Source organism: Nicotiana sylvestris, chromosome 11 (genome assembly GCF_000393655.2).
Source record: "Nicotiana sylvestris chromosome 11, ASM39365v2, whole genome shotgun sequence".
Classification (NCBI taxonomy): Eukaryota; Viridiplantae; Streptophyta; class Magnoliopsida; order Solanales; family Solanaceae; genus Nicotiana; species Nicotiana sylvestris.
In genome coordinates, this window is record NC_091067.1 from 1,595,783 (window position 1) to 1,623,731 (window position 27,949).

The 27,949-nt window shown below is 36.2% G+C and overlaps 3 protein-coding genes across 5 annotated transcripts; 2 read left to right on the forward strand and 1 right to left on the reverse strand.

Annotated features, from left to right (window-relative positions):
* Positions 1 to 598: 598 nt before the first annotated feature.
* Positions 599 to 14,649, forward strand: LOC104245262 (protein DETOXIFICATION 16-like). 3 transcript variants are annotated; one of them, XM_070162762.1, is made up of 10 exons: positions 599 to 4,369; positions 8,373 to 8,436; positions 10,526 to 10,624; positions 11,798 to 12,342; positions 12,429 to 12,515; positions 12,600 to 12,656; positions 12,754 to 12,992; positions 13,600 to 13,718; positions 13,796 to 13,882; positions 14,039 to 14,649. In XM_070162762.1, exons 1-10 carry the CDS (start codon positions 4,176 to 4,178, stop codon positions 14,108 to 14,110), a joined length of 1,563 nt encoding a protein of 520 aa, XP_070018863.1. In that variant the 5' UTR covers positions 599 to 4,175; the 3' UTR covers positions 14,111 to 14,649. The 3 variants fall into 3 exon arrangements, with proteins under 3 accessions (XP_070018863.1, XP_009799151.1, XP_009799150.1); XM_009800849.2 differs by lacking the exon at positions 599 to 4,369 and adding an exon at positions 5,236 to 6,978; XM_009800848.2 differs by lacking the exons at positions 599 to 4,369; positions 8,373 to 8,436 and having other exon boundaries at positions 8,444 to 10,624.
* A 1,153-nt stretch (positions 14,650 to 15,802) lies between these two features.
* On the forward strand, positions 15,803 to 19,034 carry LOC104245260 (protein DETOXIFICATION 16-like). The gene is made up of 8 exons (XM_009800846.2): positions 15,803 to 16,175; positions 16,781 to 17,325; positions 17,414 to 17,500; positions 17,592 to 17,648; positions 17,741 to 17,979; positions 18,234 to 18,352; positions 18,452 to 18,538; positions 18,851 to 19,034. The coding sequence occupies exons 1-8, from the start codon at positions 15,906 to 15,908 to the stop codon at positions 18,890 to 18,892; spliced, it is 1,446 nt and encodes a 481-aa protein (XP_009799148.1). The 5' UTR covers positions 15,803 to 15,905; the 3' UTR covers positions 18,893 to 19,034.
* A 347-nt stretch (positions 19,035 to 19,381) lies between these two features.
* Positions 19,382 to 23,210, reverse strand: LOC104245266 (protein DETOXIFICATION 16-like). The gene is made up of 10 exons (XM_070162713.1): positions 23,201 to 23,210; positions 22,916 to 22,974; positions 22,454 to 22,804; positions 22,245 to 22,356; positions 21,683 to 22,118; positions 21,072 to 21,158; positions 20,725 to 20,979; positions 20,264 to 20,411; positions 20,075 to 20,161; positions 19,382 to 19,703 (listed from the first exon to the last, which is right to left on the reverse strand). Exons 1-10 carry the CDS (start codon positions 23,208 to 23,210, stop codon positions 19,659 to 19,661), a joined length of 1,590 nt encoding a protein of 529 aa, XP_070018814.1. The 3' UTR covers positions 19,382 to 19,658.
* Positions 23,211 to 27,949: the final 4,739 nt, after the last annotated feature.

Consider the following 27,949-nt stretch of genomic DNA (forward strand, 5'->3'; position numbering starts at 1 on the left):
GTTGCTGCCACCATAGTTGTTTGTGAGAAAGTCCAACAACACCAAAATTCAATCACACAATCTAAACAACTAGCCAAAAAAGTGAGCAATAAATTGAGTTCAACAACCCAATAATCAACAAGACCCAATTAAATTTTCAAGCTTTTTCAATACCCAAATAATGGTGGATTCTAAATTTTTTTCACCAAACCTTCAATACTACCATTAAAGCTTTTAAATCTATCATAAATAAATAGTTTTTACAATATTTGAATAATAAACTAACAAAAACAGCTCAATTTTTAGATCTGAAATTTTAGGTTCTTTCAAATATTTTATGTGGGGAAGAAGATGAGGGGGAAGGGTGTTAATGCTCAGATTTATCGGATGTAAGACATAGATTGAAGAACCCTAATTTGGCAACAATAGTAGAAAGAGAAGATCTAGAAGGATCTGTTTGTTGAATATGTTTCGATACAAAATATCCGCCTGTCTAATAATACACATAGACTAACTAATATATATAATTTGGGTCGGGTATCTTAAATTACACTTGGTCCTAAATATAAGATGGGCTTGTTAACTAGGCTCATTACAATGTTCAGCTTCAACACCCCCCCCAAGCTGGAAGGGCTGGCCATTCCAAGCTTGGCAATGAATCCCTGTTGTTGCACACCAAGTAAAGACTTAGTAAAAATATCAGCAGGTTGAGCAGAAGTAGAAATAGAGTGCAGAGAAATAAGACCATCAACTAGTGTATTGCGGACAAAATAACAATCCATCGATGTGCTTAGTACGCTCGTGAAAAATAGGATTCTTTCTAATGTGAATAGCAGCCTGATTGTCACAATAAACCTAGACGGGACAGAGATTATCACCACCAAGTTCACCCAACAAATGAATCAACCGAGTAATTTTAGCTACCAACATTCTGAGGGCTCTATACTCAGCCTCTGCAAAAGATAGTGCTATGGTGGGTTGCTTCTTGGATTTCCAGGAGACAGGACAACCACCAAGTAATAAGAGAAACCTAGAAACTGATCTTCTACTATCAGAACAACTGGCCCAATCAGAAATCAGAGAAACCTTTCAAAGAGAAATCAATAACACTGTTCAAGAAGATCCCCAAATTAGAGGTACCATCCAAATATCTGAGGACATGATAACCAACCTCTAAATGAGGCACCCTAGGGGCATACATGAACTGACTGAGGTGTTGAACATTGAATGAAATATCAAGTCGAGTATGCTGCAAATAATTCAGCTTACCAACTAATTGTCTATAGATGGAAGGGTCAGGAAGTAGATCACCAGAGTCAGTTGATAGTTTAACATGAGGATCCAAGGGGGACACAACTGGACTGGAAGAAGAACAGTTATATTCCTGGAGTATGTCAGTAGTAAACTTATGTTGGCCAACCAAGAAACCATGAGGGAGCTTAAGAATTTCAAGACCAAGAAAATAATGAATTTCTCCAAGATCCTTAATTTTGAATTGGGCATCAAGAAAGTGTTTGAGAGCAGTAATTCCAGACATGACATCCCCAGCTACTAATATATCATCCACATACACAGCTACAATAGTGAGATGATCCCCTAATAACTTCTTAAACAGAGAATAATCATTTAAACTAGGTTGAAAACCCTTAGACCGCAAAACATTGGAAAGTTTAGCATATTACTGCCTAGAGTCTTGTCTCAATCCATAAAGAGACTTATTTAGTTTACAAGCTAAAGAAAAAATAGGAACAGAATCAAAAGAGGAGACAGAAAGACCTTGAGGGATTTTCATGAACACTTCCTCATCTAAATCACCATGTACAAAAGCATTATTTACATCAAGTTGGTAAACAACCCAGCCCCTCTTAGCAGCTACAGATAAAAGATATTTAACAGTAGTCATCTTAACTACAGGAGAAAAAGTCACATTAAAGTCAACACTCTCTTGTTGAGTATCCCCCATAATTACTAGCCTTGCTTTATATTTCAATAGACCTATCAGCCCTTTGTTTAATTTTGTACACCCATTTACCAGGTATGGCCTTTTTACCAACAGGAAGAGGGACTATGTCCCAAGTGTTGTTGGCTTCCAAGGCTTGAAATTCCTTAATCATAGCCTCTTGCCAAGCAGGGTGAAAGGCAGCTTGATGATAGAACTTAGGTTCTTGCAAGAAAACTTTAGAAGATACAGAAAGTACCCTAAAGTAGAAGCAGTATTGCAAATATAATCACTAAGATATATAGGAGGATGAGAAGTTCTAGTTGATTTTTTGAGTACATGAGGAAGAGGAGAAGAGAGAGGAGCTGGAGAAGGTTGAAGATGAGAAGAAGAAGGTAGAGGACTGTTAGGAGATGGAACATGAAGATGTGAAGAGTCAGGAGTTGCATTAATGGGATCAGGGGACAGATAAGGAAAAGAATCAGAAAGAGAAACAAAGTGAACAAAAGGTGGAAATAGGCGAGTGGAACTTGGAGCAGAAGAAGGAAAAATATGTTCATGGAAGATGACATCTCTGAAAAAGAAAATACTGAAGTTAGACAGGGTAAGCAACTTATACCCCTTCTTGTTGGCCTGTAACGAATGAAGATAGAAGGAATGGTTCTAGATTTAAATTTATCCATATATGTCTTAGGCACAACAGTAAAACAGAGACAACCAAAAGTCTTAAGGTGAGATATACTAGGTTCAGTTCCATGGAGAAGCTCAAAAAGTGATTTGTTTTTCAGTAATGGAGAAGGAAATCTATTGATAAGGTGTGTGGCAGTCAGGATACACTCTCCCCAATATTTAACAGGTAGTTTGGATTGAAATAGGAGTGTTCTTGCAGTTTCAAGGAGATGTTTATACTTCCTTTCCACAACACCATTTTGTTAAGACGTGTGTGGGTAGGATGTTTGATGCAATATCCCATAGGCAGAAAAGAATGATATGGCTGTGGAACTTGAACCTAACTTAAAAGCATTATCAGACCTAACCACTTGTACCAAAGAATGGAATTGAGTTTGTACCATAAGAATGAAAGATTACAGGATAGTAAAGGCCTTTCCTTTAGAGGACAAAAGTTGTATCCAAGTTGCTCTAGAGTAATCATCCACAATAGTCATGAAATATTTAAAACCATTATATGTTTGAGTATGATAAGGGCACCAAAGGTCCACATGTATAAATTGGAAAGGGGAAGTGAAGTGTATTTCACTTTCAGGGAAAGGTAGTCTCTATTGCCTAGCCATGGAACATATAGGACACAAGAAAGACTGTTTCTTAGGCAATTTAGCATATATGGAAGAAATAGTTTTCATTTTACTAAAAGGTAAATGGACAAGTCTAAGGTGCCAAGAATGATCAAAAGACAAAGCATGGGAAGAAATATAAACATGAGACTCATCAACATTCACAGAATTAGAAGAAACAGGACAATGTAAAAGGCTACTGCTCTTATTCATATCATTGATGGAATTGACATAATGGTATTTACAAATGAAGTATTAAAAGCAGAGTTGCAACTAGAAGTGAGTGTAGCAGGGTTGAGAACATAGAGCCCATTCTGAAGACTACCAATTGCCACTGGCCTCTTCAGAGAAGGGCCATGCAAAACACAAGCAACAGAAGAAAATAAGGCTAAGCAGTTTATTCGTAGAATTAATTGAGCAAGAGAAATCAGGTTATGTATAAAGAAAGGAACTAGAAGCACATTAGTCAGGGAAATTTCAGGAGTTAGGGTTAAAGTGCAAGTGCATGTCACTTTGACTTTATAGCCATTAGGAAAAGTAACCAAGTAAGGAAAAATAAGAGGTTTAACATCAGACAAGAAGGAAGAGTGTGGTGTCAAGTGATTAGTTGCACCTGAATCTATAATCCAAGGACTATTCTCTATCTTAGAAAAATTACAAGTAAGAAACCTAGAACTATTGAAAGTAGGGTTACCTATCAAACCTGCAAAATTGGCAGAACCAATAGTGATTTCCTGATGACTAGTTTGTATTTTGAATTGTTGCAGAAGATTCATTAGCTGCTCAAATTGCTCCTTAGTGATGCTTGTATCTCTAGAGTCTGAAGTCACTTACTTAATATCACCACCAACCTCAGGCTGACTTTGAGATTGTGTGTCAGAAACTTGAGCAAAAGTTGCAGCTCTTTTGAATTTAGCTGGGAATCTAGGTGGAAAGTCATGGAGCTTGAAACATTTTTCAATTGAATGTCCAGGATTTTTACAGTATCTACACACCAAATTATTTCTCTTAGATGTGTCAAAATTAGCTCTCTGATTATAAGGTTTTTGTGTACCAGTGGAGAATGCCATAGAATCAGAATTGAAAGAAGGGATAACAGCTTGTATTGTGGATTGGCTCTCATCATTCAAGAGCATGGTGTAGACACTGTACTTATCAGGTAGTGGCTTTATCAAGAGAATACTGCATCTAATTGTGGAGTAGGACTAGGGGTGTTCGTCGGTCGGTACGGTACGGTATTTAGACATTTCGATTCGGTATTTTCGGTATTCGGTTTCTTAAAATCCTACACCAATACCGTACCTAATTAAATTTGGTATGGTTCGGTTTTTCTCCTTTCGGTTTCGGTTTATTCGGTTTGGTAATTTCGGTTTATTCGGTTTGAATACTAACTAGTGCATAGAGCCATACACTCTAATATTCTTAATTAAAGTACTCAAAAATACAAAACTAAAAATATTTGTTGACAAAAATTTTGTCCAAAACTAGCAAATATCGACCCAAATAGAGAAAATTATACATAAAAGAATATTTGATCATTAGATATGTCTTGTTACTTGTTTAGAGTTAATTGATAAACTTTGAGAATAAATGAAAGTAAAATTTTAGATATTTTATATTTATATTATAATTGATAATATGTGTTTTGCGTAATATAATATATATTTCGGTGTTTGAATACTAACTAGTGCATAGAGCCATACACTCTAATATTCTTAATTAAAGTACTCAAAAATACAAAACTAAAAATATTTGTTGACAAAAATTTTGTCCAAAACTAGCAAATATCGACCCAAATAGAGAAAATTATACATAAAAGAATATTTGATCATTAGATATGTCTTGTTACTTGTTTAGAGTTAATTGATAAACTTTGAGAATAAATGAAAGTAAAATTTTAGATATTTTATATTTATATTATAATTGATAATATGTGTTTTGCGTAATATAATATATATTTCGGTACGGTATCGGTATTTCGGTATTTTATTTTAAAATACCAAATACCATACCTAATACTAATTTTTTTAAAAACTTAAACCAAATACCATACCAAATACCAAAATACCGTATACCAAATACCAAAATATTTGGTACGGTAATTCGGTATTTACCAAATTATGCCCAGCCCTAAGTAGGACTCATTGAGACCCATCAGAAACTGATGAATCTTTTGATCTTCATCCAGTTTCTGAAACTTCTCTTTGCAGCCACAAACACAATCAGGATAGGAGATAGAAAATGAGAGTTCATCCCATAGCTTTTTGATTCTATTGAAATAGGAGGAAATACTGAATGTTCCTTGAGAAACAGATGAAATTTCCTTTCTAATATGATATATTTTGATACTACTGGCCTGCCCAAACCTCTTTTCAATTTCATTCCACAACCTTTCAGCAGATTCTGTGTACATAACAGTTTCCCTAATCTCTCGATCCAAATTATTAAGTATCCAAGCGACTACCATATTGTTGCATCTGGTCCAAGGCTCAAATAGAGGGGAATCAGGGCTAGGTTTCGGAATTGTACCTCTAATTATCCCTAATTTGTTCTTACAAGATAAACCTAGTAACATGCCCCTTCGCCAGCTCCCATAACTGGTACCACAAAATGTGCTAGAAACCAACATCGTACCAGGTGAGTCAGATGGCAAAAGATATAAAGGGGAAGAAGGAAGTACAATAGTCTCATCACTACCTACATTACTATCAATAGGAGTCGAAGTTGAACCCATAGTTCACTTAGGGTTTGTAACGACCCGATCAGTCGTCTCAAGAATTAACGCCTCAATCACCTATTACTATTTTCCCTTAGTTTATTTCTGCTATTTTGATTTGCTGGGATGTTCGGTTTTGAGTTTCGAAGAGTTTTGAGACACTTAGTCCCTAAATGAGAGCCTAAGTGTTAGAAAGTTGATAGTAGTCGGAACAGTATGAAGACGACCTCGGAATGGAAATCCGATGGTTTCATTAGCTTCGTTGGGTAATTTTGGGCTTAGAGGTGTGTTCGGATTGTGTTTTGGAGGTCCGTAGCTAATTTAGGCTTGAAATGCCGAAAGTTGAATTTTTGAAGTTTCTGGTTCGATAGTGAGATTTTGATCCGAGAGTCAGAATGGAATTCCAGAAGTTGGAGTAGCTCCGTCGTGTTGAATGTGACGTGTGTGCAAAATTTCAGGTCATTCGGACGAGGTTTGATAGACTTTTGATCGAAAGCGTATTTTTAGAGTTTTTGGAATTCTTAGGCTTGAATCCGATGAAAAATAAGTGTTTTGATGTTGTTTTGAGCGTTCCGAAGGTTTGAACAAGTTTGAATGAAGTTATGGAATATATTGGTAGGTTTGGTTGAGGTCTGGGGGGGCTCGGGATGATTTCGGATGGTTGACGGAAAGATTTTTGGAATTAGAGTTGCAACTTCAACTGTTCTGCTGTCATAACCGCACCTACGAGTGTGGGACCTAGGGTGCAGAGCCGCAGAAGCAGAATTTGGAGAGTTCAACAGGAACCGCAGAAGCGGTGGAATTTCCGCATGAGCGGTGCCGCATCTGCGGATGGGGAGTCGCATATGCGAAAACTGGGCCCTAAGTGAAAAGTCGCAGATGCGACCATTGTTCCACAAATGCAAGACTGCAAAAGCGGTCCCAAGACCGCAGATGCGGAAACAGCTGGGCAGAAATATGAAATTTCGAGGGTTTAGTTTCAAAAGATGGAAATTCGATTTGGAGCTCGGGAGAGGGAGATTTTGAGAGGAAATTGAAGAGAAGATCATTGGGTAACAATTCTTTAACCCTTTCTAGTTATATTCCATCAATATATAGTTAGTTTTATCATTTAATTTCGAATTGGAGATGAAAATTAGGGAAAAGTTGGAAGAAAGTTCTTAGACAAAAAATTCGACTTTTGATTGGGAATTTGACCTTAGATTTGGATAATTTTGGTATGCATGGACTCGTGAGGGCGTGAGGATTTTGAAAATATAAATTTTACCCGATTTCAAGACGTGGGCCCGAGGGGCGTTTTGGTTATTTTCCCTAATTTCACGTATTAGCTTAGAAGTTCTTTGTAGAATCAGTTACTTGAAGTGTTATTTACATTATGCAAATGAATTGAATAGATCTAGGTCATTTGGAGTCGAGTACTCGTGGCAAGAGCGTGGTTTCGGGTTGATTATTGAGCTAGTTCGAGGTAAGTGGCTTGCCTAACCTTGTGGGGGGGGACCTTTCCTCTTGGATTTGGTATATTTGGTAATTGAAATGCCTTGTACGTGAGGTGACGAGCGCGTACTTGTGCTAATTATTGGAAATCCGATTTTTATTAAGTAATTACTAGTATGTTTCCTTTCCTGTTTTTATTACTCGCACTATTAAGCATGTTGTTAGCTTAGAAAAGCATGTCTAAGTGATTTAATTGCTTTATTTTCTCAAACTACCTTACCTGAATTTTGTGCAGCATGCTAGGCTAGAATTAATTGTTGCCTTAATATGACAATAGCCATTTCTGAATATTTTCCTGTTGCTGCTGCGTATTTGCATTGGGACTACGGATGTGGGATTCCGGTAGCTCCTCCTTGTCTTTTTATTTGGGACTACGAGTGTGGGATTCCGGTAGATCCCCCTTGTCTGTTTATTTGGGACTACGGATGTGGGATTCCAGTATATCCCCCTGCACAGTTATATGGAACTACGGGATTGAACCCAGTAGATTCCCCCAGTATTGAGTATTTATATTTGGGACTACGGATCAGGATTCCGATAGATCCCCGCGCACTGATAGTTAGACTATGGGACGGGATCCCGGGAGATCCTTCGGATATATATGATGGACTAAAGGACGGTATCCCAGGAGATCCACTGAATAGATGTAATTGGGACTACAGGATGGTATCCTGGAAGGTACCCCGGTTGTTATCTCTGTGTTGAGTTGTATTTCCTTTCCGAGATTATTTTGCCTCTGTTCTAGTTGTTGTTGCTCTTTCTATTCTATGTTATTTCTTACTGTTGCACCTAATTATACTGTCTTGTTCTACACTGTTATATTTTGTATTGTATTTAACCTCAGTAGGGCCCTGACCTTCCTCGTCACTATCCAACCGAGGTTAGGCTTGACACTTACTGAGTACCGCCATGGTGTACTCATGCCCCTTATGCGCATGTTTTTCATGTGTAGATCTAGGTACTGCGACTCAGTCCTATCACCCTTGAGGCGAGGCGGCTGCTCCAGCGACTTCGAGGTATATTTGTCGCATCTGCAGACCGAGGAGTCCCTTTCTATTCTAGCTTTTAAACATTTGCCCTTCTGTATTTCTTTTCCTTGTTAGATATTTTGGAGTTAGGGTACTGTGTAGTGATTCATAGGTTTCCGGGTCTTGGAGATATGTATTGGTTTCTGAGACTTAAATATTGTGTATGCCGAGCAACACTTTTAAACACTGTCTTATTACTCTAATTCTGTTTTAAATTGTTGTACTTCCGCAAATTGATTTATTTTCCGCAATTTAGGCTTACCTAGTCGTAGAGACTAGGTGTCGTCACGATAGTTCACGGAGGGCGAACTGGGGTAGTGACAAGGTTTCAGCAAAGAAAAAATTTACCCACACTCGATTGAATTGATTTAAAAAACGACAATAAGGGAACAACACTGATGAATTCTTCAAAAATACTTGAAGCAAATATGAAGAATCAGAATACTGTAAGCAGCAAAGAAGAAATTGATCGAAGACTTGTGATTCAAATCGAAACCCCTGACGATGGGTTAATCCATCGGAGAACAACCAAATCTTCACACAGCTACCGTGAAACCAACAGATTAGCTCCGATGAATTCTTGTAGTGGCTCTGATACCATGTTAATGCTCAGATTTATCGGATGGAAGCCATAGATTCAAGAACCCTAATTTGGCAACAAGAGTAGAGAGAGAAGATCTAGAAGAATCTGTTTATTGAATATGTTTCCATATAAAATATCTGTCTGTCTAATAATACACATAGACTAACTAATATATACAATTTGGGCTGCGTATCTTAAATTACACTTGAGACTAAATGTAAGATGGGCATGTTAACTAGGCTCATTACAATGTTCAGCTCCAACAAAGGGTGGTCTGAGGAAGAAGACCACGGGGAGAGGAGACAAAATATGAGATATTTTATGGGTTTCACGCGTGTTTTTGCGTGTAAAAATATGAGTACTACCTGGTCAAAAGTAGTGTGTCTTAGATATATTTTTGAAAGATTGAGTGTATAAAAGCTTTCCTGTGAACGAGAGGTGTGTAACAGAGATTTCGCTCCAAGTTTGATGGGTAAACTATGTATTTTACCAATTTTTAAAAATATATTTAGTGAATATATATATATATCTCTACTGAATTTTGCCAAATCCATATATAAACTTCTAGCTCTGCCCCTGACTGCCTATGTGGTGTCAAATGTAGAAGTGTAATGACTTAATTTGATATTTCTGAGCAAAAAGACGAAAAGAAAATTAAATTATAATAGAAGTCAATCTTGAAAAGTGGTAAAATCAGCAAGTTGTTGGGACTTGGTCTCCTGTCTTATTGTCGTTTTTTAAGCAAATCCTACCACATTATTAATCAGGATCTTACTTGTCACTGTATTTTAATCTGTTACATTAGATTACTTGTCTTATTTTTAGCTTATTAATTATGGGTTATACGTGATGTGAAAGTGTGAAAATTCTCTTTTATAAGATAGTTTAACTTCTATACATGTTTTCAAGATCAGGTCTAACGAAACTGGTAAGCTAAAAAGTAAGACTGGATAAGCTTTTTAAGGCTGCAGCTTGGGTTGTTGCAAACTTCATTTTCCGACATTGATATTATATACTTAATTTCTTGGAGCGGATTTAGGATTTAGATTCTATAGGTTCAACTTTTAAGGGTTTTAGCATTGAACCCGTTGTATTTTCAAAGTAATGCGTTTAGATTTACCGTTTGTTGTAATTTTAATGAATTTTTACGTATAAATTTATTTTCCACGTTGAGATGAACCTGGCAGCCAAACTCTGTATCCGATTGCGCAGTGCACAGGCAAGCTGATACATGAACTTGGGCCTAACATAACCCCAAAAGTTAGTTTACGAGGGGAGGATTACCCAAGACCAAGGACCTCAAATCCCTCCGATTTGGGACAAGTTGAGACTTGAGAGAGGAAAATGGATATACAAGAGAGGGAACTAGATCTTGAGAGTCCATTGATTACAGAATCTAAGAACAGAAGAAATGAGATTTTGGTAGAAGTGAAGAAGCTGTTGGTATTAGCAGGGCCACTTATGTCTGTGAATTTTCTATTATATTGTTTACAGGTTATATCTATCATGTTTGTTGGTCATCTTGGAGAGTTAGCTCTTTCTGGTGCTTCTATGGCTACTTCCTTTGCCTCTGTTACTGGTCTCAGCTTGTTGGTTAGTCCTTTACTTTTTTTCCTTTATGGTGACCTTATAGTGTAAAAACCTTTAGACTATCATTCTTTGGTAATGATTCTTTAGCATAAGATTTTTTTTTTTTTAAAAAAAAAAAGGGCAGTCGGATGCGTGAAGCATTCCGCATTTATGCAGGGGTCGGGGGAAGGGCTGCACCCCAAGGGGTGTAATGTATGCAACCTAACCTGATGCAAGCATCAGTGGCTGATTCCACGGCTTGAACCTGTGACCTACAGGTGACACGGAGACAACTTTACTGTTGCTCCCAGGGGCGGATCCCCTTCGCCGAAAATTTACACTCTGTATATAAGACAAAATCTGATTTTTACCTCTATATATTATGTTTTGAATCCCCTTGACACAGCCTAAAAGCATAGCTTAGTGGTCAAGGGGGTTCAAAACCTTTGTAAGGTCATTGGTTCAATTCTCACTAGCTACAATCTTTGTAAACTTTTTTCGTTTTTGAACCCCCTTAGCGGAAATCCTACCTCCGCCACTGGTTGCTCCAAGGCTCCCCTTCCCATAAGACAAGTAAAGAACTAGTGAAAAGAAAAACAAAGGTCAAGAAAAGATCAAAATGGTTGTTTTCCCATGGTAGCCAGTTAGAAAGTGCTCCTGGTGCTCGAGGAAACGCATTTTGCATTAGTTGAAGATCATTTTTCTAGATGATCTGTTATTAAATGGTTGTTTCGACAAAATGTTATATGGATTGTTCATTCACCTTAACGCGTCATGTCAAAACAAGGTCACAAAGCACTTCATTTAGATCCTTAAAAATACACTAAATTTTTGGATGAGGCTTGTACTAGATGCCCCTTTTTAATAACGATTATGACGGGGTCAACTTGCACGTACCTCGACTAATCAACCGAGCAGCCCGTTATAGTCCACAAGCACCTGTGTCAGGTAATCCTGCCCACCAAGGTTGGATCAGATGGACTAACAATGAGCGTCACAGCTAGGATTCAGACCTGAAATCTCAAGTTGTGACTCATATGCTTCAACCACCTAACTATCCCTTTGGGAACATATAGGATAGCTTTTGATTAATATGGCTTTAATTGTAGTGCATAGACTTACCTCTTTAGTTATTTGATACCAAGTTAAACGGTGCTTTATCATCGCTACATTTCAATTTTTATCTTGCTTGAGCAGATGGGAATGGGAAGTGCATTGGACACTTTATGTGGGCAATCATATGGCGCAATGCAGTATCATATGCTTGGTATCCATATGCAAAGGGCAATGCTTGTTCTTCTACTAGCCAGTGTTCCGCTTGCCTGTATTTGGGCTAATGCAGGGTATATTCTTGTATTATTGGGACAAGATCCAGAAATAGCAGCTGAAGCAGGAAGTTACGCACGCTATATGATTCCATCTATCTTTGCCTATGCGCTTCTCCAGTGTCATATTAGATTTCTACAAGCACAAAACAATGTGCTACCCATGATGTTCAGTGCCGGAATCACTACTTTACTGCATTTATTCAGTTGTTGGATTCTGGTCTTTAAATCTGGCCTAGGCAACAAAGGTGCTGCTCTGGCTAATGCGATATCCTACTGGATTAATTTCTTGTTGCTAGCTTTATATGTCAGAATATCGCCTTCTTGTAAAAGCACTTGGTCTGGATTTTCAAAAGAAGCATTTCAAGATACTTGGAAATATCTAAGACTTGCGATTCCTTCAGCTGCTATGTTCTGGTAGTGTTCTTAATCGTATGTAAATCATATATTCGTCCTTTCAAAATGATCAAATGAATCAAACCATGTGCTTGTCTTTGTCACAGCTTAGAGATTTGGTCGTTTGAAATGATGGTTCTGTTGGCTGGACTTCTTCCAAATCCGAAGCTGGAGACGTCAGTTCTTTCTATCAGGTTGGACTACCTAAGCTCAGACATGCTAATATCAAGCTGAACATCTTGTTTCATAAAAAATTTGCTACTTCTTAAATATTTCAGCCTTAATACATGCGCGATGGTGTATATGATACCTCTAGGACTAAGTGGTGCTACGAGGTGAATTTTTCTAACACTTTTAGATCCCTTCGGTTACATTTTCCTTTATATGCTTCTTCACTAGTTTGTATACTTAATTGCCTTAATTTCTTCTCAGCATAAGAGTTTCAAATGAACTAGGTGCAGGACGACCTCAAGCAGCTCGTTTAGCAGCTTGCACTGCGGTATTCTTGGTGGCTACAGAAGGCGTCGTTGCAGCAATAGTTCTGATTTTGGTTCGTAAACTGTGGGGATATTGTTATAGCACTGAGGAAGAAGTGGTGGGATATGTAGCAGAAATGCTAGTCTTTCTAGCAGGATCCCACTTCTTAGATGGTATTCAATCTGTGCTTTCAGGTTTGTCCAAACTTTTAATACACAAGTTTCCCATTATTATGTTTTCAAGAATCTGAACTATGTTTCTTGATGTGTTTTTTTATAATTATAAAAAATCGGGGGGTAAGGGAGGGGGATATGGGGGAGAAGATAACAATTTATAAGGTGGGGAATTGAACCCTCACCAACTAGGTGAAAGCTGAAGTAGCCAACCAACCGAGCTATAAAGATTCCCCTTTCTTGATTTGTTAAAACAAGGCTTGAGGGTATAACAGATGATTAGATCAAATTGAAATCGGAAATCTAATGCAGCAGTTCAATTTGTTTCAGTTGCTCTGCTAGGATGATTTACGTTTCTTTGTCTATGATACCAGTTTCTTTAATGTTCAAGGAGAGTTAATCTATGGCCGATCCAGAATTTAGAAGTTGTAGGTTCTGAGTCAAGAAAGTGTGTTTTGAAATGTATATCTAACTATTTCTATACTTGTTCCGTGCACGCACACATACACGCACACACATACACATATATAAGGTTCGACCCCTAAACACTGAGTTATGCCATACCTGTCCGCCCATGGTTTGAATTCGTCAATAGAGATAAATGACCTTATCCCCTACCAAAATTCAGGTACTGCAAGAGGATGTGGCTGGCAAAAGATAGGGGCAGTTGTCAACTTGGGAGCTTATTACCTTTTCGGAATACCTGCTGGTGTTGTATTAGCTTTTGTCTACCATTTTGGTGGAAAGGTACTCTTTCAAGCTTCTCATTTTATTTGCATTTCTGACGTTGGAACTAGTCGAAAAACTTATAATATGGTTTGCAGGGACTTTGGTTGGGAATCACTCTTGCTCTTTTTGCGCAAGCTCTACTTCTTTTAATAGTTACTCTGCGCACAAATTGGGAAAAACAGGTAAAACTCTTTGGTAACTCAGCCGGATTGTTGAATTACTTAATTATATTATGTCTCAACACAGATCGCTAGTGAAGCTGGTGTTTGATTTGTTCTTTGAAAGGTTGAGTTGTATGAAATATAGTAATAATGCAACTCTAATTCTGTATTTTTTAGGCAAAGAAGGCAGCTAATAGGGTGACTTCAGAGCTAGCTAACAACAACAACAACAACAACGACCCAGTATAGTCCCACAAGTGGGGTCTGGGGAGGGTAGTGTATATGCAGACCTTACCTCTACCCGATGGGTTAGAGCGGCTGTTTCCGATAGACGGTGACTTCAGAGCTAGCTAACAGAGAAGAAAATGCAGAATGACATAATATGACAAGATACTAACAAGTTCATGTAATTCTTCTTGGCATCTTGTTGGCTAATTGACTATCTTACATCTCCAAAATCTGGAGATCTCTTAGGTTACAGGGCTCAGAGCTCACACTCGCGACGACTGGTTGATGAATTGATACAACAGTTTTTCAAGACTTGCCTCTATATCTTAGGATCAGAATCTTGAAGCTCCTTGCCTCGCACTATTATAACCACAAGATAATGTTCGAATTGGGGCTTTACGTTCGTAGAAATGATCAAGAAGTACTCCTTTGGACATTTTAAGGCTAGTATAAATCCTGGAAGGCAATTCTGATTGTCCAAAGAAATTGATACATTGTTATTAAAACTTATAATTACTATAAACTTACTTGGTTGAATTTACCTAATGCATTTACTAGAAGTCTCAGGGCAGCATATTCTATTTTGGAAATTAGCATTTCTTTATGTACTCTAGCTTTCCATTATTATTGCCACTCTAATCTTCTTTACATAAGCTTTCAAAGGTATGCCTAGGGCTTCGGTCTAGTGGTAATAGTGTCCTAAGTGATGTATGGATTGGGCGCACATTACGGCTTCGACCCTGAAGCAAACAAAAACTGGGTAGTATATGTTAATGCTAAATTTACTAATAACTTTAAATATCTTCTACTGCATCTTTACCCTTGGCCTCGTTAAACTCCTCAAGCCAGAGGCGGATTTAGGATTTTTATGACATGGGTGCACCACTAAAAAAGGAGAAAGAAGAAAGTATTAAGTGGGATTTAATCCCTGATCCTCTAGGTAATAACTAAACATTCAACCAAGTGCACCATTTAGCATGTTTGGAGCATGGGTGCCAGCAGATAATACTAGACCAATTCTAAAAAATATGTACATAAAATACCTAGTTTGATGGAAAGACCATGGGTTCATGTGACCATGTATTTGGCTATAAATCCCCCCTGCCTCAAGCTACAAAAATTGTCAAAACAATCATTTTTCTTTTCCACCAAAAATAGTTTATATATTACTAAAATAAGTCAAATGTCAACTAGGTGGTATCTATTGTTCACATCTACAAGGAGGCTAATTCGGTAGCTGATGGCTTGGCCAATTTTGCCTTCAGTCAAGATTCTCGTTTTGAATGGCATGCATTTGTACCTTCTAGCATTTCTTCACGTGTTGCCATTTGCCAAATATCATCTATATAGGAATATATTTACAATTTACGATAGACCCTTGTGTCCGGCCCTTCCTCGACCCCGCGCATAGCGGAAGCTTAGTGCACCGGGCTGCCCTTTTACTTTCTCCAATGTAGAAGCCATTTGCCAAATATCATCTATATTTTATCCATTGGGACATCACTATCAGCTTTGGTTGGGCTTGGTTATAAATAATTCTATTTCTATCTTATGTCTGCCCCAACATAAGAAAGATTTTTTTATAAATTTGTCTTTACTTATGATTCCAAAAGTTTTAGCATAGAGATGACAAAAAGTGCAAAAAGATCTTTACTTAAATATATCCTGTTTCATTTCTTTTCTTTTTTACTAGTTGCTTAATATAAAACAAAAAATGCCAACATTCTGCCAAAAGGAATCAATCTTGAAAATGTTTGATTTTTCAACCTTTCAGTTTTAGCCATTTTTTGTGCTTTGTGAGCAAAGTTGAGGGAAAATGGATATTCAAGAGAGGGAAATAGACCTTGAGTGTCCACTAATATCAAAGTCAAGAAATGAGGAATCTAAGAGCAAGAGAAAATGTGATGAATTTTTTGAAGAAGTGAAGAAGTTGTTGGGATTAGCAGGGCCTTTAATGTCAGTAAATCTTTTGCTATATTGTTTACAGGTTATTTCTGTAATGTTTGTTGGTCATCTTGGAGAATTAGCTCTTTCTGGTGCTTCAATGGCTACTTCTTTTGCCACTGTCACTGGTTTCAGCTTGTTGGTAAGTCCTTTTTTTCAGTTCAGATTGTTGCTATGAAGGGGAGCATTGGCGTAACTCATAAAGTTGTTGCGAGCCGTGAAAACAGCTTCTTGCAGAAATGCAGGGTAAGGCTGCGTACAATAGACCCTTGTGGTCCGGCCTTTCCCAACACTGCGCATAGCGGGAGCTTAGTGCACCGGGCTGCCCTTTCATATTGCTGCTTTGATATGTAAATGTCCCAAAGGGAGTTAATGACCTGTTCTATAGTCCAAATTAGCTAAAAACATTTGTATCGAAAGTAACAAGCATGAAACTTAAGTTTATATGCTATGTGATATTTAACTACAACAACAACCCAGTGGAATCCCACAAGTGGGTCTGGGGAGGGTAGTGTGTACGCAGACCTTACCCCTACTCCGGAGGAATAGAGAGGTTGTTTCCGATAGAGGTAGTGTGTACGCAGACCTTACCCCTATGTGGTATTTAACTATTTAACATATACTTGTTGTGTATCTATTCAAGTTTATACAAGTTTATACAAGTTTATTTCTTTAAATGTTTGTCATTGTTTTAAAACGAATTTACTTTTTGATATCTGCATTTTGGATTCTATTTTGCTTGATCAGATGGGAATGGGAAGTGCATTGGATACAATCTGTGGGCAAGCATATGGTGCAAAGCAATATCATATGCTTGGCATTCATATGCAAAGGGCAATGATTGTTCTTCTTTTAGTAAGTGTTCCTCTAGCCTATATTTGGGCAAATGCAAGACATATTCTTGTAATCTTGGGACAAACTCCGGAAATAGCAGCCGAAGCAGGAAATTATGCACGTTTCATGATACCGAGCCTCTTTGCCTATGGACTACTACAATGTCAGATTAGGTTTCTACAAGCACAAAACAATGTCCTCCCTATGATGTTAACTGCAGGAGTCACTACTTTGCTGCATCTATTCACTTGTTGGATTCTCGTGCTCAAAACCGGCCTTGGCAATAAAGGCGCTGCTCTGGCTAATGCTGCATCGTACTGGATTAACGTGTTCTTGCTAGCTGCATATATTATGATATCGCCTTCTTGCAAAAGTACTTGGATGGGATTTTCAACCAAAGCATTTTCTGATATCCCGAGATATCTTAGACTTGCAATTCCTTCAGCCATTATGCTTTGGTAATCCTTAGTCACTTCTACTAATGAATGCATAGACATATAATTCCATTGAATGAATGAATTTGATTTTTTTTTTTAATGGATTCAGCTTAGAGAGTTGGTCATTTGAAATGATGGTTCTGTTATCTGGTCTTCTTCCTAATCCAAAACTAGAAACGTCGGTTCTTTCCATCAGGTTAGTTCTTTAACACATTACTATCAGATGCAGCATCATGTTCCTATGATATTTCGCCCGGGCTAATGTTACTGTTGTTTGCAATTTACAGCCTTAATACATCTAGTATGATATATATGTTGCCTTTTGGACTAAGTGGTGCCACAAGGTAATTTTCCTACTTACACATTTTCCTTCTCAAATCTTCTTTTACAGTTGACACTACCTTACTGTTTCTTACACTTCGGTTTTCTTCCTCAGCATAAGAGTTTCCAATGAATTAGGCGCTGGACGACCAAAAGCAGCTCGTGTAGCAGCGTATACTGCACTATTTTTAGCTAGTACAGAAGGAATTTTATTAGCAATATTCATCATTTCGGTTCGTAAATTATGGGGGCATTGTTATAGCAATGAGGAAGAAGTAGTAACGTATGTAGCGGAAATGTTAATGTTTATAGCAGGATCACACTTCATAGATGCAAATCAATCTGTACTTTCAGGTTTGTTCAAATCCTCTTTTAGACATTTTCCAACAATCTTATATTTCTGATAATATTTGCTGCCATGTGACCAGGAGGTCACGAATTCGAGCCGTGAAAATAGCCTCTTGCAGAAATGCAGGGTAAGGCTGCGTTACGATCGGCCCTTGTGGTCCAGCCTTTCCCCGGACCCCGCGCATAGCGGGAGCTTAGTGCACCGGGCTATCCTTATATTTCTAATAATGCAAGTTTTATATGCTAAAATCTCACTTCAGGTATTGCTAGAGGGTGTGGTTGGCAAAAGATAGGTGCAATTGTTAATTTGGGAGCTTATTACCTATGGGGAATTCCTGCTGGTATTTTTTTAGCTTTTGTATACCATGTTGGAGGAAAGGTACTCATTTATGCATTTCATTTTATTTGCAGTTTTTTTTTTTTAAATATATCTTTAAACAAAACTGATGATATTCATATTTTCTAATGGTGTTTAAAGGGACTTTGGTTGGGACTCACTCTATCCCTTTTGGCTCAAGCACTGATTTATTTAGTAGTTACTCTGAGAACAAATTGGGACAAAGAGGTAAATATATTTTTCTCCTACTTCTAAAGCTTCACCATATAGAATGTTTACAGATAGAATCCACCAACACCAATGTTGCTCGGACTTTCCGAAAATATATCGATGGGTATCTGACACAAGTGCGGCAACTGTTTTGGAGAGTCTGCGCAACATAGACCAACAATGTAGACATTTTCTATACTACTAATATAATTTAATAGGTTTATGATTTACTTGAATAAGCATAAAAATAATATGATTGTGAAAACATTCTTTACTTCACCAAACTTGAACTCATTTTAGATATTGCAACTTTCCTCTGTCCTTTTATAGGCAAAGAAAGCAGCTGACAGGGTGACTCCAGAGCTAGCATAGAAGAAAATGGTAAAAGAAGAATGACAACCAGAACTAAGGCAAGAAGCTCACAAGTTCAGGGTTAGCAAATAATGTGAATATTGATTTGCATTTGTTTTGAACTAGTTTCGCATTTGTTTTCTAGTAAAAAAAGGATTTACTAGAGCCCTGTAGCATTCTATTCTTTGATTTCCATACAGTGAAAGTGATAAACTAAACAACAACAACGACGAAAAACCCAGTATAATCTCCCAAGTGGGGTCTGGGGAGAGTAATATATGCGCAGACCTTAACCCTACCTTGTGAAGATAGAGAGGATGTTTCCAATAGACCCACGGCTCAAGTGATAGACCAAGAAGTGAGTAAATATTATTGTTGCTACTATGCATATTTCTGAAGAAACATGAAAACTATAAAAAAAAAAAAAAAAAAAAAAAAAACATGCCAGTGGAAGAAAAATAAGCAGGGGTTGAAATGTAGTTTGTCCTGCCGACCTCAACTTGTTTGGGATTGAGGCGTAGCAAGTGTTGTTATTGTAGTGAATGTCGGTTTCGCTCAATAACATCAATGTTCACCTCAGAAGTTTGGAGAAATACATGGATAGACATTCAAACTTACCAATTATCAAGTAGATATTTTAACTATCCCACCAGAGGCAAAGTTGTTTTAGTTACAATTTTATCCAAACTCATAAGGAATTTTGTTTTGGCAAAGAACAAACACAAAACCCATTGAACTAAATCTAATACATCACATCCAATTATTCTAAACAATGATAAATGAGATTCTATGCTGCAGATTCTTGAGTCACCCTTTCTGCTGCTTTCATTGCCTACAAAACACATAGCAGACATGCATTAAAAAAGGGCAGCCCAGTGCACTAAGCTCTCGTTATGCGCGGGGTCCGGGAAGGGCCAGACGACAAAGGTTTATCGTACGTAGCCTTACCCTACATTTCTGCAAGAGGCTGTTTCCACGGCTAGAACCCGTGACCTCCTGGTTACATGGCAGCAACTTTACCAGTTACGCCAAGGCTCCCCTTCATAGCAGACATGCGTTATTAACAATAATTCCTTGATCTTAATATTTCAAAGAAAAACAAAGAAATGAGAAAAGTAGAACAGCTAACTCAATGAAAGTAGCTGCATAAATTGGTGATTGAGATTGAAACAAGCCTCAGAATGAGCAAAAACCAAGCTTTACCTGTTTGTCCCAATCTGTTAGCAGAATAACAACTAAATAAATCAGTGCTTGTGCAGAATGGGCCAGAATGATTCCCAACCAAAGTCCCTTTAATACAATTGAAAAAGTATGAAAATCATCAGTTTCGCCATAATTCTAAGTAACAACGAATAAAATGCAATGAAAATAAAATGCGTGATAGAATAATACCTTTCCTCCAAGATGGTAGACAAAAGCTAACACAACACCAGCAGGTATTCCCCACAGATAATAAGCTCCCAAATTGACAAATGCGCCTTTCTTTTGACACCCACACCCTCTAGCAATACCTGAACAAGGTTCGGGAGTTAGTAGACTGCTCAAGATTTACTTGGCCTATACGCTATAATTTTCCAGGATGGGTGTTCAGCTAACCACCCTTCGCTGGCTATAGCTCTGCCTTGTTTCATAGTTAATGAAATTAGGGTATAAGAGTTGCATTATTGGAAATATAGATCCTTGGAAGCGGTTTTGGACAAACCTGAAAATACGGATTTATGTGCATCGAGGAAGTGGGACCCAGCCTCTCTGCCCCTCGGGTAGGGGTAAGGTCTGCGTACATATTACCCTCCCCAAACCCCACTTGTGGGATTATACTGGGCCGTTGTTGTTGTTGAGGAAGTGGGACCCACCTATGAAGAATTAACATTTTCCCTACATATATCACTACATCTTCTTCATTGCTGTAGCAATGGCCCCAGACATTACGAATCGAAACCATGATTATAGCTAGTAGAATCCCTTCTATGGTAGCTAAGATCGTTGCAGTACGTGCTGCAAGACGAGCTGCTTTTGGTTGTCCAGCTCCCAGTTCATTAGAAACTCTTACGCTTGTAGCCCCACCTAGTCCTTCAGCCAACATATGTAACATCACAGATGTATTAAGGCTGGAAATTAAGTACAATAGTAACGTTAGGCTTGTCGAAATATGATACAAAACATGATGTTGCATGTGATGGTAATTTGTGACAAAACTAACCTGATTGAAAGAACTGAAGTTTCTAGTTTTGGATTAGGAAGAAGACCACACAAAGTCACCATCAGTTCAAATGACCATATCTCCAAGCTGAGTTTCAAAAGATGGAAAGAGTCAGATTTATATGTCATAAACTGGAATTATGAATATATTCAACAACAACAAAAAACCCAGTTTAATCCCATAAATGGGGTCTAGGGAGGGTAGTGTGTACGCACACCTTACCCCTACCTTATAAAGACAGAGAGGTTGTTTCCGATAGACCCTCGGCTCAAGGAACAGTAGAGATAAGATAAAGAAGCCAAGTAGTAAACAAAGGTGACAACAATGCATTATGGTTTCTTTAGGGTGTTCAAATTTGAAAGAAGTGAAAAAATTCCCCGACAAAGAGTGTTCAATATATGTTATACCTATAAAATCTAATGTTTTACCTATATACCAGTGTAATTTTCCGACGAAACGACCACCCTCTCGGACATGTGGCTTCCCCCCTGATGGTGACGGGCGTGAATGACATAACAACAACAACAACAAACACAACTTGTAATAATAAAGCACCATGACGAATTATGAATATATTCATTACTTATTTATTGAAAGCAACTGAGAATTACCATATCATAAGAGCTGAAGGAATGGCTAATCTAAGATATCTTGGGATATCAGTAAATGCTTTAGTTGAGAATCCAGTCCAAGTACTTTTGCACGAAGGCGATATCCTAACATACGCAGCTAACAAGAACACATTAATCCAGTAAGATGTAGCATTAGCTAGAGCAGCACCTTTACTACCAAGTCCGGTTTTGAGCACGAAAATCCAACAACTAAAAACATGCAACAACAGAGTGATTCCTGTGCTTAACATCATGGGCCGGACATTGTTTTGAGCTTGTAGAAACCTAATCTGGCATTCTAACAATCCGTAGGCAAAGATGCTCGGTATCATGAAGCGTGCATAAAGTCCTGCTTCGGCTGCTATTTCAGGATCTTGTTTCAAGATTACAAGAATATGTCCTGCATTAGCCCAAATACAAACAATAGGTATACTGACTAAGGTCTCCTGGAAACAGCCTCTCTACCCTTCGGGATAGGGGTAAGGTCTGCGTACATATTATCCTCCCCAGACCCCACTTGTGGGATTATACTGGGTCGTTGTTGTTGTTGTTGTAGGTATACTGATTAAAAGACTAACAAACATTGCCCTTTGCATATGAATGCCAAGCATGTAATGGTGCAAAGCTCCATATGATTGACCACAAAGTGTCTCCAGTGCACTTCCCATTCCCACCTGATCAAGCAAAATAGAAGCGAAAATAGAATCAAGACGACTATCGCATAGCTAAAGAATCGTAAAATGGGATAGATGAAGTAAAAGAAAGACTAACCAACAAGCTGTAGCCAGTCACAAAGGCAAAAGAAGTAGCCAAAGAAGCACCAGAAAGAGCTAGCTCTCCGAGATGACCGACAAACATAAGAGAGATTACTTGTAAGAAATATAACAGAAGATTTACTAACATTAATGGCCCTGCCAATGCCAATAACTTCTTCACTTCTTCGAAAAACTCATCAGATTTTCTCTCATTTCTTGAGTTGGGAACCTGTGGACACTCCTCAAGATCTTGTTTCCTTTCTTGAATATCCGTTTTGCCTACGAACTTTGTCTCACAAAACACAAAATGGCTTAATTTGATGTTCAGAGTCAGAAGAGATGATAAAACTGCAGAGGCGAACCTATGCTATATAAAGAGCGGTCATCAGCACCCGTAAAGTTCAGCAAAAATTCTATGTATACATGTATATATTTCTTTCGGAAATAGTGATATTTTAGTTGTAGACACTCTATATACAAAGCAAATTTTGGTTGAATCCAAAAGTGCACCACGACCTTCAAATCCTGAGTCCGCATCTACATAAAAGTGTTAAGAGGTTTAGTTAGCTTAAAGAATATTCGATTATTAATATGATATTCAAGTGCTGATACTACAAAGGGTATTTATAGTGTGCTAATTGGATTTATTTTGTCCTTATGTAAGAAGAGGAAGAAAAGATGATGTCAAAATAATTAGGAATGATAACCCTTATATAATAAGGAAACTTACACAAATGTCCCAAATAAATCTCAACTTACCAACCTCTAGCCATTAGTCATAGACTTACTAAAACTAGCCAACGAAAATTGAAAAACCAAATAATAGGGTTCTTTCTCTCAAAGAATCACATGCAAAAATAACCTTCCATATTTTTAAGCGTGATTAGCAACACTAGATACAAGACGGAAAGAAAATTTCACGGATGAGGTGGCAAATAAGGTGATCAAATACAAAAATATATACAATATTCCAAAAATCTAAACAAAAAGGAACTTTTTCAATGGGTATAGTTGAAATTCATTGAAAATATATAGATAAGTCAATATACAAAATTTGAGGAAGATTGGAGGTGATTTGGACTGGTTTTGTATCAAAATTCGTAATTAAATCGAGTTCAAAAAAGTCTTCTGCGACACATGTATCAAACATGTATCACGCATATATCTCACACACGGGTATACATGGATATACATGTGATACATAATTGATACACAAATGATACACAGTGTGATACACATATAATTTTTTCCATGTTCAGTTTTTACTTCGAATTTTCAATTCAAACCACCTCAAAACTTCACCAAATCATCCTAAACTGAGATTCAAACTCCTTAAGTTGTGCCCAATCTATTCTAATAACACCCACTCAAAACAAAACAAAATTCTAATATTTTTTTTGCTACAAATAGCTAATTGGCTAATTTGGCTAATATTAGTAATATTTTATCAATTGGCCAATTTTTGTAATGAGCTACTTATAAGTGGACATAGCTGGTAATTTCCCTATATAATATTAGGTTAAACAAGTCTTAATTATGGGCTAATCAATCATATAAAATTGATGGGCTTTCTACACATAAAATGCCGGTTTGATCATAAGAATTTTTTCACTTTTTTTAAAAAAAATCACTTTTTTCGGAATCAGTGTTCGGCTATGAAATTTTCAAATTTCATTTGAAGTTGAATTTTGGAATTTTCGAAAATTTGAAAAACTCCAAAAAGCTGTTTTTTAAAATTTTCACTTCAACGCACTCACAAAATTTCAAAAACAGTTCCAATATCCAAAAGAAACTTTAGTTTTCAAATACAATTTTCACTTAAAATTTCTTTTTCACTTTTTTCAGAATTTTACAATTCTCATGTCCAAACGCCCACAAAATGGTTATAATTTTTTTTAACTAAGTTATATCTTAGTATGTCAATTTATCTACCCTTAATAGGTAATATAATAATAATTGGGTCTTCTACCTAATTATTATGTACAGTAAATTTTCTAATCATTGGCTCTTTTACCTAATTGTTAGGTAAATGTTATAAATTGCATTGGTGGATATGTCCATTCACACTTATGCATGTAAACTATTAGACTAATTAACTTTTGTAACTCGGGTAATTTTTCATCCTATAAAAAGTGTTCTGCCTTTTGTGTTGTGTATTTATTTCATATTAACGAATTTTAAAAATTCACATAAAAATCCTTTAAAAAATTTCTTGAGTTGTAAAATAAACATTAAAGGAATAAAAATGAACAATCTAACTCATAATATGAATATATTTTAATTTTGTCACAAAAAAAACGGGTGAATAATATAAACTGGCAAAACTCAAATAGTTCGAATGGTCTAATTAAATGTCAAAGCCATATGCTAGCTAATTTAATTCCCACTGCCATAATAATTAATATATCCTCACTATTTTTCTGTCATTTCATATTTAAAGTTATCTTGACAGTCATAAAAAGATAATAATGCCCAAGAATACAATTACTCGGGAGAAATTAAAAAATAATCAGATTTATAAGTGGTCATTCAAAAATAGCCACAGTTTCAAAAGTAATCAAAATTTGGTCACTTTTAATGTAAAGATAAATCTGAATGAAAATACTGCTCAAAATCCGAAAAATACTCCAGCATAATATACTGAACTTCCACCATAATATACTGGAGTTCCAATATAATATACCGGTCCAACATAATATATTAGAAGTTCATACAAAGGTGCTCCAATCTCCAGTATACTATGCTAGAACTTTCCGCATGTTGGAGTTCCAGCATAATATGCTGGAAGTTCATACACAGGTGCACTGATCTCCAGTATATTATGCTGGAACTTTCCGTGTTGCGGCAAAATAGTGGCTATTTTTCAATGACTTTGCAAACGCTATTTTTGAATGACCAGTCCGAAAACTGGCTAGCCCGTGCTCTTTCACCAATAACTTTGTAGATGAAACACTACATCGACAACAATAATAATAAACTCAATTTTAGTATAAGTGGGGTCTGAGGAAGGTAGTATATACGTAAATCTTATCCCTACCTAGAAAGTAAAGAGGTTGTTCCCGGCAGACCCTTGGCTCAAAAAACGATAAAAAAGAAAGCAGTATAAGTAACAAGCAATAATAACAAAATTTAGTTTATTATTATGAAAAGTTCCATTTTCGTTGGAAAGTTATGATTTATCCGATATGAAAACAACAGTTTTGCAATTATATTCAAGATTAGTGAATTTACTCGCACATCGCGCGATTAATAAAAGATTTAAATAATTTTTTTAATACTTGTATATTAAAATTATATTAGTCATAAAATCTAAATGTATTAGATTTCAAGTTTTAATCAATTTTATATTAACATATGATTTTATATTTTTCAGTTTTTTTTTTATTGGGGTTTTATTGTCAGATAGCTAATTCTTTTTCTTAATAACGTAAACGTATATACGTGATGCTATACCTATTTCTTATCTTTTACCTTTTAATCTTTTCTTCTTATTTTCTCCCTTACTTTCCTAACCATTTATTTTCCAGAAAAAATGGTCAAATATGAAAATACAAACTCAAATATAAATTGCAGAAAATAGTCCAAAAAAGTTGACCTACTGATATTGTCGAGTCTCAACATATTTAATCTAGCATGAAAACATTAAAAAATCCTGCATTGTTGACTCACTCATCAGAGGCGTACGTAGTGTTATAGTACCGGATTCATTTGAACCTAATATTTTTAACGCATAATACAAATTTGGTGTAACAAATTATTGAAATTATAACACATAATGGGTCTGAATCCATAACTTTTAAAATATAATAGGTTTCTGCAATGAAAATTAAAGCCTCACCTGTATTGGCTTTGACGAATTGCCTCATGTCCAAGCTATGTGGATTGGTTTAAAATGAAAGTGGAAAACGTGATAAAATTGTGAGTAATTAAAAAGAAGATGACATTGGTGAATATAACAAATAAACTTTAAATTTTGTTTGAGAGTACACAGTATAAAGCTTTATGAGTTGGATTTTACTCACTGTTGTGTGTCCTTTGAAAGTAGGAGTTACGGGTGTAAATGGTTCGGTTCGGCTGGTTATTTTATAAAATTTGTATCATACTAATTTTTCGATTATTCTATTATGTATAATTAAAATTAGACTTTTCGAAACCGTTCCAATCATGTCGGTTTCTCTTCGGTATCGGTACTGTTCGGTTAATTTTCAGTATTTTTTTAATATCATGTAAATTCACCAGTAGAAGTAGAATTGCAATAATATATGTTCTTTTATAGGACTTAGCAAAACTCTCTAGACATTTTTACTGTTTAAAGGGTGATGATTTTAAAAAAAAAAGATGGCTAGAGTATAGATCCATCAACTATTCTACAACAGCGTAAAAGAAATCAAACAAAGGCAAATAAAATATTAATCATACGAGTTGAAAGATATACCAAGCTAGGACGACTCAAGAATAAATTCTATAGAAGATTAAATATTCAAAAAGATAAATCTAAATTATATGAAAGGAAATATATTCCATACATTGTAGTTTGCTACTCATAATCGCTAGAATACTTTGTGTCTTGCTAATAAAGATACTTGAAATAACTTAGTTTAAGTAGAAGTAGCATAATAGGTTTTAGGAATTAGTATTTTGAGTTTAATTACTTGTTGGCTTGTAATAGTTTTCATAATTCCAAGGCTCAAAGAAAATTTAATGCATTATTATTTTAAACTTACTAAATAAATATATTTTCTACATATAAAATTTATTCGGCGCGGTTCGGTATTTTTTCGGTTTATTCTTATAAAATAAAAAACATACCCTAATTATCGGTGCGATTATATATTTATATAAAAACCTACGATTTCTTAAAAAGAAACCTAAAAATCGGTTCGGTGCGGTACGGTTCGATCGATTTAGTCGATTTTCGAATATCCATTAACACCCCTAGTAGGAGTTACTTTTATTAATTGTTGCAATCTTTATAAATCCTTTAAATCATACAACAGCAGTTACGTTTATTAATTGTTGCAACCATTATGCATCCTTTAAAATTGCAATCGTGCTAATTTATTTAATCAGAAACAAAAGAAAATGGCAAAAAATTGAGAAAAATATTTGATCTAGTGCCAAGTCACCTTTTGAATTCCCTTCTTTATATATATGCTAGTAAATTTATCCGCATTTCGTGATTTAGTAAAAAATATTATTGAATTTACAAATAGTTTTTCATAATACCCAATTATTAAATATGTTAAAATTAAAGTTTATATATTTTTGGATTGAAATTCCTAATCCATATTGTAAAACTTTAGTTGTAAATATAACTCTAACTTTCTACTTTTGTGTAATCAATATATATAGGTACACTAATATTTTTTATTTTTCTTAAAATAAGGTAAAGTAATAACGTAATTTGAAGAAAATGTTTGCTTTAAACTACATCTTTTGGAAATTTTTTATCTTTATTTTTTCTTTCCTTTTCCCTTTATTTTACCTTTTTTGTTTTTTTTTTTTCTTCTTT

Excerpts from the sequence above, each read along its gene's own strand:
- LOC104245266 (XM_070162713.1), bottom strand. Across the intron at positions 20,412-20,724 it reads AAAATGTTAATTCTTCATAG|CAGTCTACTAACTCCCGAAC; the intron begins GTGGGTCCCACT and ends GTAAATCTTGAG. Across the intron at positions 20,162-20,263 it reads TCTACCATCTTGGAGGAAAG|GGACTTTGGTTGGGAATCAT; the intron begins GTATTATTCTAT and ends ATTGTATTAAAG.
- LOC104245260 (XM_009800846.2), top strand. The coding sequence starts at position 15,906 with ATGGATATTCAAGAGAGGGAAATAGACCTTGAGTGTCCACTAATATCA. Across the intron at positions 16,176-16,780 it reads TCACTGGTTTCAGCTTGTTG|ATGGGAATGGGAAGTGCATT; the intron begins GTAAGTCCTTTT and ends TTGCTTGATCAG. Across the intron at positions 17,501-17,591 it reads ACGTCGGTTCTTTCCATCAG|CCTTAATACATCTAGTATGA; the intron begins GTTAGTTCTTTA and ends TGCAATTTACAG.
- LOC104245262 (XM_070162762.1), top strand. The coding sequence starts at position 4,176 with ATGTCCAGGATTTTTACAGTATCTACACACCAAATTATTTCTCTTAGA. Across the intron at positions 12,343-12,428 it reads CCTTCAGCTGCTATGTTCTG|CTTAGAGATTTGGTCGTTTG; the intron begins GTAGTGTTCTTA and ends TCTTTGTCACAG. Across the intron at positions 12,993-13,599 it reads TATTCAATCTGTGCTTTCAG|GTACTGCAAGAGGATGTGGC; the intron begins GTTTGTCCAAAC and ends ACCAAAATTCAG.